Source organism: Mytilus trossulus, chromosome 14, assembly GCF_036588685.1.
Source record: "Mytilus trossulus isolate FHL-02 chromosome 14, PNRI_Mtr1.1.1.hap1, whole genome shotgun sequence".
NCBI lineage: Eukaryota > Metazoa > Mollusca > Bivalvia > Mytilida > Mytilidae > Mytilus > Mytilus trossulus.
In genome coordinates, this window is record NC_086386.1 from 79,582,759 (window position 1) to 79,595,114 (window position 12,356).

At 30.7% G+C, this 12,356-nt stretch overlaps 1 protein-coding gene and 1 long non-coding RNA gene across 2 annotated transcripts; one reads left to right on the forward strand and one right to left on the reverse strand.

Moving 5' to 3' along the window:
- Window positions 1-1,613: 1,613 nt before the first annotated feature.
- Window positions 1,614-8,207, reverse strand: LOC134697073 (uncharacterized). Its single transcript, XM_063559105.1, has 2 exons — window positions 7,983-8,207; window positions 1,614-2,059 (listed from the first exon to the last, which is right to left on the reverse strand). Exons 1-2 carry the CDS (start codon window positions 8,095-8,097, stop codon window positions 1,788-1,790), a joined length of 387 nt encoding a protein of 128 aa, XP_063415175.1. The 5' UTR covers window positions 8,098-8,207; the 3' UTR covers window positions 1,614-1,787.
- Window positions 3,496-4,033, forward strand: LOC134697118 (uncharacterized). The gene is made up of 2 exons (XR_010103071.1): window positions 3,496-3,606; window positions 3,955-4,033. It is a non-coding gene; the product is annotated as an uncharacterized LOC134697118 (long non-coding RNA).
- Window positions 8,208-12,356: the final 4,149 nt, after the last annotated feature.

The window sequence follows — 12,356 nt, forward strand, 5'->3', positions numbered from 1 at the left end:
GTGTTACAAATTTGATTTTCTTTTTTTTTGTTTGTACATACAGTAAGCCATTAGTCTTCTCGTTTGAAATGTTTTATATTTGTCATTTCGTGGCATGTTATAGCTGACTATGCGATATGGGCTTTCCTAATTATTAAGGGCCGTATGGCGACCTATGGTTGTTAATTTCTTTGTCATTTGGTCATTTGAGTAGAGTTGTCTCATTTGAAATCATACCATATATTTTGTCTTTATACTAAATATAGTGAATGTTGGCGTTTAGAATAATTAAAAGTTTGATATAATGTACATAAAATTAATGCAAATCAAGTAGAATTTATAGAAGGATAAAAGACGTTGTAGTTTATTTGTAACAGTCTAAAATAATACGAATCTGTATTGTGTCAAAAATCAATGGATGAAATATGATGTAGTGTTTTATTTGTAACAGTTTTAATTTCTGTATTGTTGCTTAATACATGGACGAAAGATTATGTAGGATTTTATTTGTAATAGTCTAAAATGATACTATTCTATATTGTTTCCAAATCAATAGATGAAAGATGGTGTAGTGTTCTATTTGTAACTATCTTAAATTATACAATAAAGTATTGTTTTCAAATCAATGGATGACAAGTTATGTTGTGTTTTATTTGTAACAATCTAGATAAATACACTTTTGTATTTTTTTCATATCTATAAATGAAAGCTTTTGTGGTGTTTTAATTGTAGCAGTCAAAACTATAAAATGTTGTATTGTTTTCAAATCAAAAGGAAAAAAAAATACTGAAGTGTTTTATCTTTAACAGTCTAAAATTCTGTATTATTGCCAAATTTAAATCAATGAATGAAGTTGGTGTAATATTTAATTTTATAACAGTCTTAAATTAAACAGTGATGAATTATTTCCAAAATAATTCGATTTAAAGGGCTTGACCGTTAAATCACGTTATCAGAGGAAGACAAGACTTGCTACAGTTCATGCACAGGTCAATGTAACGCGCATGTCTTAATTCGATTACACGGCATATCAATTTTACCAGCTGAAGCACTCCTCACAAAATTTTGAATGCACGGTCTGCTAGGAAGTAACTATATATATCTAAGGTCAGATTGTTGATTTTATTGTACGCATAATTAGTAGTTTATTTGTAACAGTCTAAAATAATACGAATCTGTATTGTGTCAAAAATCAATGGATGAAATATGATGTAGTGTTTTATTTGTAACAGTTTTAATTTCTGTATTGTTGCTTAATACATGGACGAAAGATTATGTAGGATTTTATTTGTAATAGTCTAAAATGATACTATTCTATATTGTTTCCAAATCAATAGATGAAAGATGGTGTAGTGTTTTATTTGTAACTATCTTAAATTATACAATAAAGTATTGTTTTCAAATCAATGGATGACAAGTTATGTTGTGTTTTATTTGTAACAATCTAGATAAATACACTTTTGTATTTTTTTCATATCTATAAATGAAAGCTTTTGTGGTGTTTTAATTGTAGCAGTCAAAACTATAAAATGTTGTATTGTTTTCAAATCAAAAGGAAAAAAAATACTGAAGTGTTTTATCTTTAACAGTCTAAAATTCTGTATTATTGCCAAATTTAAATCAATGAATGAAGTTGGTGTAATATTTAATTTTATAACAGTCTTAAATTAAACAGTGATGAATTATTTCCAAAATAACCTTGCTCCAGAGGAAAAACCATTGAATATTGTTCTGAAATTGAATCGTTATTAACTGATTGCTTGAAACATCCACAATGTGTCACCTTTAACTGTTTCAATACGTGTTCTTCATATCTGATATGCTAAAATATCAGAACGAAGGGACCTGACTTGCTCAGTACAGTCTGCTAGACTTTTTTCATCGTAGAACTTGCTGATTAGTCCACAGTCGCTTATTGATGAGTCATATATAACCATTTTGCATGTTGCTGATTTACTCCGACATTGCAATATACACTGTGATAAGCTGTAATTTTTATCTTCTTCCACTGGTTGGTCCATAGGAAAGTATATTTTTCCTGTCACTATCTTCGAGATATGAACGTCCAAAAGAGTTCCATCTGTAAAATGATAGAAATCTGGTTTGAATATGAAAGTAGATTAAATGAGGGACGTACGATACAAGAGAGACATTCAAACTCATAGATCAGAATAAAACTGACAACGTTATAATATTTCCAAAAGAAGATTGAAAACGAATATTCTGACCTACAAAATGTTAGTAGTAGTATATAATGGAAATACCTTAGCATGCAGCATTGTTCGGGGGGGGGATTACAAATGTTACTCTCGAGTATTGATTATGCATGTTCCTGACCCGTAAAGGAATATCGGACTGTCGTTCACTTGTTATAATACAGGTACAAGTAATAACAACAAAAAGAGGAATAAAAGATGACAAGACACTGCATATTAACAAATATCATAAAAGTATTTTGATAGAGCTTTTAAGTATACGCAGTAGAGTACTCTTAGATCAGTACGTTTTGTATTATACCTTTTTGTTTGTGTGTTTGTGCTTAATGGCTATATGACGTCAAGCTTTTCTTTTATTCAGTTTCCCATAGTCGGTTTTGGGGCTAAAAATATTGGTGACTTTACGATGGCCAACAATGGTTGTTTTATTTGTCCTGGTCTTGATATACAATTATTATATAGTATATATTTTTCATGTTCTTTTTTCTCAATTTTTATATTGGCATGCAACTTTTGTTGTAGGCATTTTAAATTATCTACCCGTTGAAATACGAAGACTTTGTATAATTGCGAATGAGACAATTCCCCAAAATGGATAGATCCGTTAGGACTTCAACATAAAGTTAAGTTACTTATTCATTCACTTCAAACATTATTGCTAAAACGACATTTTTTTTTTCATCATTCTTGTAACCTTGAATTTTACCTTAAAACATTTACCACTGAACCATAATATGTAGATTACTATGTTTCAATATTTGTTTTTGGTTGGGGGGTATTCATTTACATGTACTCATTGATAAATATTTATATTCAACGCAAATATGCTTCTCATCGTTTAAACAATATTTTTGGTGATCAGTTATTGTCGGATACTGTTATAAACGGATATATTGAAAGATTGTACTCATGTTACTTCTATAACGAAAAATATTACAGAAACAAATATATATGTATGGTAATAACAATAATTTCAATTTCAAATATGAACACACAAATGTGTTAACTATTTAAGAATAACAAACAAGACGTTTTGTGTGAACACGAATCTCCAGCTCCGCATTTAACTTTGATGCATCGGTTTTGCAATCAGTGCTCTATTTTAAATTTATTAGAAAATTAACCCTGCATTTCAATGCACTTAAATTTTTCTGAGTCGTTAATATGTATGTTAGATGTTTGAAAACATCATTCTTCTTTTATTTGATGGTCTTATAAAATATTTCGGAACGTTCAGGGTACATAGTAACCAAAGCAGGTAACCAGTAAATAACAGTGTAAAAATTAGGTTGTTTACTTCCGGCGGTGATTACTTTCTTATATGCAATGAAATGTAGTGGGAAATTTTCACTGTATCACTGGAAAGGATTGAACTTTACACATGCAAAGTATTTCTTTGGTTGAAATAAAGGTAAATACTGTACAATTTTTTTAAAAGTGCCAATTCAACAAAGACTAATAGGGAAAAATCAATGGTGGTATTACACCTATTTAGGGAAACTACATGTGCACTCGTGACCTTATTGTACTTTCATTTTTAAAAGTTATTAATAAACCAGTTCATACATTGTAAACATGGACTATTCGGAATGGATTTAAACACAGAAAGCACGTTTGAGGTAAAATTGCCTTGAAATGGGGGTTTACGGGTGTTTTCTAAGTCAAATAGGTGGAACGATGAAGCTTTATTTAGTTTACTGCGTTAAATTTTAAATTACCCTTACAGTTTTGTTTATACAACATGTGCATTTTTTTTCAGTGTTGACCATGTTCTGAAGAGCATTCTGTTGAAAAATCTTATATGTGAATTGGTCTGCAGATGACACTTCAGCATTAAAGTATGTATCAACTATAATCATGGTCTTTTTTTGTTTTGGCCGCAAAAGTTTACAATTTGCCATTGTGCCGTCTACATTTTGCACAGACAATAAATCATCTAAACACTTATTTGCCCTGGATTTGTACACTAAAGAGTTTTGTACACTTAAGAATCCAGTCTCACATACTTAAACTGTATAATTCTTACCAATTTTTTTTGTACCAGCATTCCATGGACATAACCCTTTTTAAAAACATTTTGAGGTATTTTTTTATTATTTTTCTCCCCATTTTTTAATGTAAAATACAAGAAGTGGACTTTTTGTGTAAATCTATTAGAAACATACTGTTATGAGTAAATAAAAAGACCTTGAAACCAGTATCAATAAATGATTGACTGAAAGGGAACCGTTATTTGTCACACTAGGGGAACAGACCAAAAACTCAAATTACGCATAAGGGCTTATAGAAACGTCCGTGTAGACTGTTAACATTTATAGAGACAGTTGTTTCAGCTAAAACACTTTAATTATTGATTTAACATTACATTTTTTTCATTTCTGAGGGAAAATAATCACATTTGTTTTATTTTTCAGACAAAAGATATCAAGTTGTGATGAAAAAGGAAGGAAGGAGGAAAAATGGACCACAACAGACCAAAACAAACCTTCAAATGAACTCTAAAAGGTGCAATAAAATTGTTTATCTTCTTAAAGTTGTCTTTTGTATTCTATTTTTTTGTTTGAATGCATAGATCATGATTTTGTGATCAGATATAATTCAACACTGCATTTTATAATGATACACTGAAATTAGGATTTTTCGAAGAAATTAGACAGAAATTGCCGTAGGATATGGCCTTACATTATAGTGATTTTCTCTGAAACTATAGTTCTGACTGACACAAAACTTGACAGTTATGCTTGAAATAACTTGCAATTGGAGGGAAAAAAATTACATTGAGTTAATTTGACATTACGGTGTTCTTTAGATGTAATACCACCAAATCATGGTACGTCACATCCGGTTGCATACGAAAGTAGGCCTAAAAAAATATTCCCTTGAATTTGACAGTTGTAGAAAATTAACCCTGCATTTCAATGCACTTAAATTTTTCTGAGTTGTAAATATGTATGTTGGATGTCTGAAAACATCATTCTTTTTTTATTTGATGGTCTTATAAAATATTTCGGAACGTTAAGGTTACATAGTTACCAAAGCAGGTAACCAGTAAATAACAGTATAAAAATTAGGTTGTTTACTTCCGGCGGTGATTACTTTCTTACATGCAATGAAATGTAGTGTGAAATTTTCACTGTATCACTGGAAAGGATTGAATTTTACACATGCAAAGTATTTCTTTGGTTGAAATTAAGGTAAATACTGTACATTTTTTTAAAAAGTGCCAATTTAACAAAGACTAATAGGGAAAAATCAATGGTGGTATTACAACTATAAATGCTACTCAGTGACGTTATCTTTTACAAAAACTTTCATTTCACGAGTAATTCAAAGGATGTATGTTGTCCCCAAAAAGTGATTTTTCGTTGATTAAAAGACCAAAATTCAAAGCCAAACAATTGTGTTCAATATTTTCATATAAACAACATTTGAAAACAATTTCGTTGATCTTTAACAACTTAGCGGATCAGTTACAATCGCTTAATATAATTCGCATCAATGCATTCAAAACTGTAAAGTTACACCAAATACGAAAAAATCTAAAACTCAAACTTGATCATTTGTATCCTTTTTGTTCAATACTTAACTTTGTGTATCAACGGTTCTTAAACTATTGACCAGAAATGGATCATTAAGACAAAAAAAATAGACATTATTTTCGTTAAAAACTATCTATGAAAAATTTAATTTCAGATTGCCGTTTCGAAGTTTTGGTAAGGTGTTTTTTTTATTAAAAGATTTTGGATTTTCCAATGTTAATGTGTTTCGTATGTTTCACACGGACACATGATAAAACCCGGAACCTGTTGAACCCTAGTGATATTTTGTTCAGAATTCAGATATAACTTTCCTATGAATACATTTAAATGTCTAGGGTTGTTATAATTGCGTTTGCAACCTATATAAACAGACATTTCCAAATATGTTATATTATTGTTTGATCAACTACCGGAACAATAATACTCAAAAGCATTGTCAACTATGAATGTTAAGAACACTGTAATGGTGTTTACATGGTTCGTCCATGCAAATCCGTTTAATATGCTTTCTTTCACAAAAGATACATGTAGTTTGAATTTTGAATGGCTCGTTCAGTAAAACATTTAAGAATTATATGCTTCTTTGGGATGTAAAAGCGTAGGCTTACGTACATTTTGTATGAATTGTGGAAGCGCTTCATTCTAAAAATGTGCGCATGGTAAACGCTTTTACAACCCTATGAAGTTACAAAAAGAAGTATTCAATACTTATGATTACATTTTTAGCTAGGATTATGAAAACACGATTTTTATTAGGTTTTTATTTAATTACCTGTGGACTTTATTGTGGGATCTCGTGTCATCGTAAAAGATAAATTGTATTGTGTAATGAAGTTGAGTAAGGAATAACGCGAGATTGCAATGTAGCCAATCAGAATAACGTATTACAATTAAACATACATCTAATGTAAATATTGTATTCGAAAAATCTGTGCATTTTGTAATACATGAATTTAGGTTGGTTGATAATGCTTTTCTGTGTGTACCGAATACATGGAATATATCTGTCATATTAACCACTCCGCGCTTACAACCAATAATTCCTTCAAAGCAAATTTGACTTAAAACCCGTATCAGACGTTTATATCAAACTATAATAACAGTTTCACGGTTGCATATATCGAAAAATTGAAATGCTTTACGCAAAATTGCAAAAAGGTCGCAGCAACTTTTCGGAATTAATTACGTGACATAGTGAAACAGTCGTGAACAATCACACCTTCTGATAAGGATCAAAACAGGAATCGTTATGCTGAAATTCAAATATTTCGGGCATTATTTCTGTTTAATCCGGCGTATAATGAGAAACGATCGCCGCAGGCTGTTTGACGACTAAGGAGCTGTTCAATCATTACTTTTTAAATTTTCATATTGGATGAATTGGATTTGTCGGGTTTTGTCTTTAGTTTTAAATGAAGCGATATAATTGTCTGTGTTAACGGCGACCATTAACAGAATTGCGACACCAATTACTACAATGAATCAAACATAAAAGTAAAAGAAAAATATTGTGAGAGTAGTTGGGTTTTTGATATTTATTTTATATTTTTATTGTTTTGTTTTGTTTTATTTATTTATTTTTTGGGGGGGGGGGGCGGGGGGGGGGTGATTTATTCCCTTTAACATCAAGATTATTTCTTTTAAGTTAAAATATAAAAAAAATATGTGATTAATCAATTAAACAATAAGGGATTCGTTAAAAGATATACACACTCCTATTTACTGTTTGAAAAGGGAAACTTAAGAAATAGTAAGTTTATACAATTCAGTTAATGATAAATATTTCTAACTTGTTGATTTTTCTTTTCTGTATTTGTTCATTCGTGTACCAAGGTTGATTTACTTGAAAACACGTATAAACACGATTCCTTAGGACTTATTTAGTTACAAATATTGTTGTACAGTCGTGATAATAATTGTTTGGTCGCCATGAAATAGGATTACACGGTAATTCTTCGCCTCTAAATAATTATTTTTTGTTTAAATAATCAAATTGAATTTTATTAAAAGTAAGCTACATGTATTTTGATATATTTATCAATTGGTCCAATGTTAGGAAATAAGCCAAAATGGCGTGGAACCTCAAGGAACTAGGATTCAAATGTGGGTAACCTACAGTTAAGTATAGACCGAAAAATCCTTAGGGAAAGGCCTTCACAATCAAAGTTTTGAAGAAACACTCATTTTAACTTATTTTCATTAATACAAGATAATAACATCTATCCTATGTATAACAACGTCTACTTACCTGTACCAAATAATCCAATGCAACAATAAATAATAAACCATCCGATCAAAACTTTAGCCATATTGAAAATACTGTTACAGTTAAAATAGGAGCCAAGTTGACACTTTATCGTCATAGTATTCTGTGTTTATGTATTAATGAAATAATGATATGAATGCCTGTATAAATTATTGTAAGCATCATACTTTATGCTATATTATAATACGATTAAACATGTTACAGTGAGATTTGAATTCAGAATGTGTACGCTACAATAATTTGATATAAGTAATCAATGTATTAATTTCTGATGGTATTGTGTTAAATCAACATATGGTCCATATCACATTGTTAAACAATATTTGGAAAGCTTGTTTTCGGACATATGACGAAAATACAAGTGAAATTGATTAAAATAACCTTTTGAACAATACAGATTAACCTCAATTTTAAATCTTTGACGTTGAATAGTATGATATTAATGTTTTATCAACACAATACATATTATTGTAGTATCGGAAACACTGAAACCATTTACGACATCACATATTGATACGTTTCCGGTACACTCCCCTTTCTTCTGTACACTTAACCACACAAAATCTATTAATCCTATTAAGTATAATATTCCAATTTTAAATTCATTAGCATTCTATCAATTTTGTTTTATATGTAATTTTGTTTATATGTACATTACTTATTTATCATGACATCCTGGATTGATACGAAAATGTGAATAAAAACCTCAAACATAAAGATTGCAATCCCGGCACCGAAAAAATAACTGGTTATGTCTTATGCATATTATGCACGAAGTTTGTTTTATTTACCAATTGTTACTTGAATGGAGTGTTTTTTCATTGGCTCTAACTAAAACCAGATCTTCTTATATCTAGTTAGCATCTTCATCGCTCAAAGTGTGACTTTTTTTACCCAGCCCAAACGTATCCACCGACCATTATTTCCTGCCGTGATGTTCCACTTTTAGACGCTAGATATTCTCATAACGTATAGTGCTTATATCTCCGTTGTAACTAAAGAAACGTTAATGATAATTTCTATCATTTTGGAAACGTTTATACAAATGTTATAGTTGCCTGCTTTTTCATTTGGATCTTAAAGAAAATAATTTAAACCGCTATTCGAGGACAACAGTTTCTTTTCTATTCGTAAAACCAAAGAAATTGTCAGAGGTATAAACTGTGAATTAAATTTGTTTTAAAAATGCCTCTTTGTTTTCATTAAAAGACACGCAAAATTATTAAAATAATCAATAATTGTTGTCAGAGTCGAGCCGCGAAAAACATACAATGCCGACGATTTTAGAGAACTTGCGAAAACAACGTTGATGTTCAGTTAGTTTTGTACGTTGTTTTTTTTTGCATACTGTTGTTTTACTTAAGATACATGCAGGTCATGGTATTTTAACAGTGAATTGTTTTTGACTAATGAGTTTGATGTTCCTATTCGTATCCTATTTTTCATGTAATATTGATATTTTTGTAATGTTGTTTCCTTTTAACAACAAGAAAAACAAAATCCGTTGGAAAAAAATTGAAGAACAACTCAATTGTTTGTGATGTTTGCAGTTTGAGACCGGGTCTAGATCCATGTTATGTTTTTCAGTGGATTTATATTCACAAAAATGTGTCAAGTACTTCCTCAAGTTGGGTAGCTTTTAGGTTTAACAAATGGTCATGATGGTGCATTTATCAACTATACTTACAATTACTAGACAACTATTGGCGTACAGACTACAGTTACGTAATTAAAACATAATTTACGTTGACCTATTATTGTTAACTTTTTACACATCATGATTGTGAAGGATAGTGTTCTCATAGGCAGTCATCTTCTTATGAACTGGACAAGTTTGAGGTATAAAAAAAATTTGCTTAATGTGTGTTGTTGCCATCACATTATTTAAGGTCAATGATCCTTTATGTGGTAAAAAAATGAACATTACAGATTAGGACATTTTGACGCGAATACCATGCTGAGTTAAACTAAAGACCAACAAATGAAATGACAACAAGACACCAAATGACATGGATGTAACAATAGGTCACAGTAAATTTTAAGCCTTTAACAATGAACAAAATAGACACCATTAGATTTTAAAATCAATGAATAGACATTGAGAGACAACCATATATTATAAAACTTTCATCAGGGAAAAAAGACCTACGGTAAAAAGACAATCGTTCTCGGTAGAAAGGATTTACCTTTGTTAATGTGAAGTAATACAATTGACTGATAATTTACTGTATGAATGAGCCATTCATATCATATCAAGGAACTATCCATGTAGAAAGGTAATATTGAAAAGATATTTAAGAAATGATAACACTAAAATAAAGCCATCAAGCTGGTTATATAAAAGCTTGTAGTCAATATTTAATTGCAAGGTCCTCCTTCAACTTCAATATTGTCGATGGACACTCGGTTTTGTTGTCTGTTTGAATGTGCGATAATATGTGCTTCGATCCTTATTTTAAACGAATCTGTTTGGTTTAGAGTTGTTTGAAATTTTCTCCATTCATTTACTACTTTAGCCACTAAACGATACTCGTGTATAAGGCTACACATGACTCTGTCCTCCTACAATACAGAAGAGCGTATCATATTCAATGTTGATGACACCCTTTATCAAAATTATGTTTTCACATACACCATTCGATCATTAAATTAGATTTTGTATAAACATCGTTTGCCTTTTCGTCATTTACATTTTTGTAGATCTGAACTTATAGCATTTTGAACAAGTATGTTCATGTATATCACTCCAATGCTATCAAAAAACACATTAAAGTACAATCAAAGCTATGTTTTTTAAATGCTTACATTTTGTGCAGTTATTTTTCCATTCGTTTTTTCTGTATTTGTCTTTTGATTTTACCATGTGATTATGGACTTTTCGATTTGATTTTCCTCTGATTTCAGTATTTTTGTGATTTTACTTTTTTCTTCATGTTTTAATTTATATCAATTTTAAGACCAAATATTGAAAGAATTTTACCAAAACATATAAACTTATGAAGTTTTGGTCCGGCGTATAATACCAAAGACTAACACAATACGATACATCTGGTTGAAATGTCGGTGACGTCAATGAAATATAACCGCTGTGATTAGAATCCATTTTAGCCCACAAAAAATGTCCAGGATCTGTAATAGATATAATGCAAGACTCATTTCTTACTATGAAAGACTAATGTTTGAGAAATATAAACAACACATCTTTAGATGAAAGCTATATTATACTTCATCTTACCTCCTTTACATTTTTAGGTATAGGATTACTTAAAAGTATTCCTTATTTTGTTAGTAGGGTTCCCTATTTGGTTCCATATTTGGTTAGAAGGCAGGGCTTATCATTGCACGGTAAGTTGTTATGTTATGTCCCTTTGTCAAACCAACATCGTTTGATGATAATTTTGAAAGGTTCCAAATAGTTATCAAAGGTACCAGGATTATAATTTAGTACGCCAGACGCGCGTTTCGTCTACATAAGACTCATCAGTGACGCTAAAATTAAATATTTATAAAGCTAAACAAGTACAAAGTTGAAGAGCATTGAGGATCCAAAATTCCAAAACGTTGTGCCAAATACGGCTAATGTAATCTATGCCTGGGATAAGAAAATCCTTAGTTTTTCGAAAAATTCAATCTTTTGAAAACAGGAAATTTATAAAAACTACCACATTCTTGATATACATGTCAACACCGAAGTGTTGACTACTGGACTGGTGATACCCTCGGGGACGAAACGTCCACCAGCAGTGGCATCGACCCAGTGGTGTAAATAGTTATCAACGGTACCAGGATTATTATTTAGTACGCCAGACGCGCGTTTCGTTTACATAAGACTCATCAGTGACGCTCAAATCAAAATATTTATAAAGCCAAACATTACGATGAAATTGATGATGAACGATTGAATTAAACTCATTAAACAAAGTGCAAGCTAACTCGTTGCTATTGATTCCGTTTGTTTTATATAGACAAACGTAATTAGGTTGATAATACAAAGTATTGAAGACTTGATCATGTTGATATGCCACTAGTCTAAATACCACTTTTAGGATAAATTCGTTACACATGGGTAAATTACATTAAACGATATGAATAGTGTCAGTAAATTTAGAAAAAAATGGTGCTAACTGGAGTTAGATAGAGGAAGTTCGTCAGTAGCCTATGCTCCCTGGAGAAGCCAAGGGACTAAGTAAGAAATTTCCATTAAAATTTGAGCTTTGCTCTAACTCTAAATGTTATTTACTGACCCCATTTATATCGTTTTAGGTCAATAGCACACTGTGTAACTAAACGTATTCACTATCCCATATACCGAAATTGTTCAAGCGTTGAGGTAATCAAATTCATAGGTTGAAGACA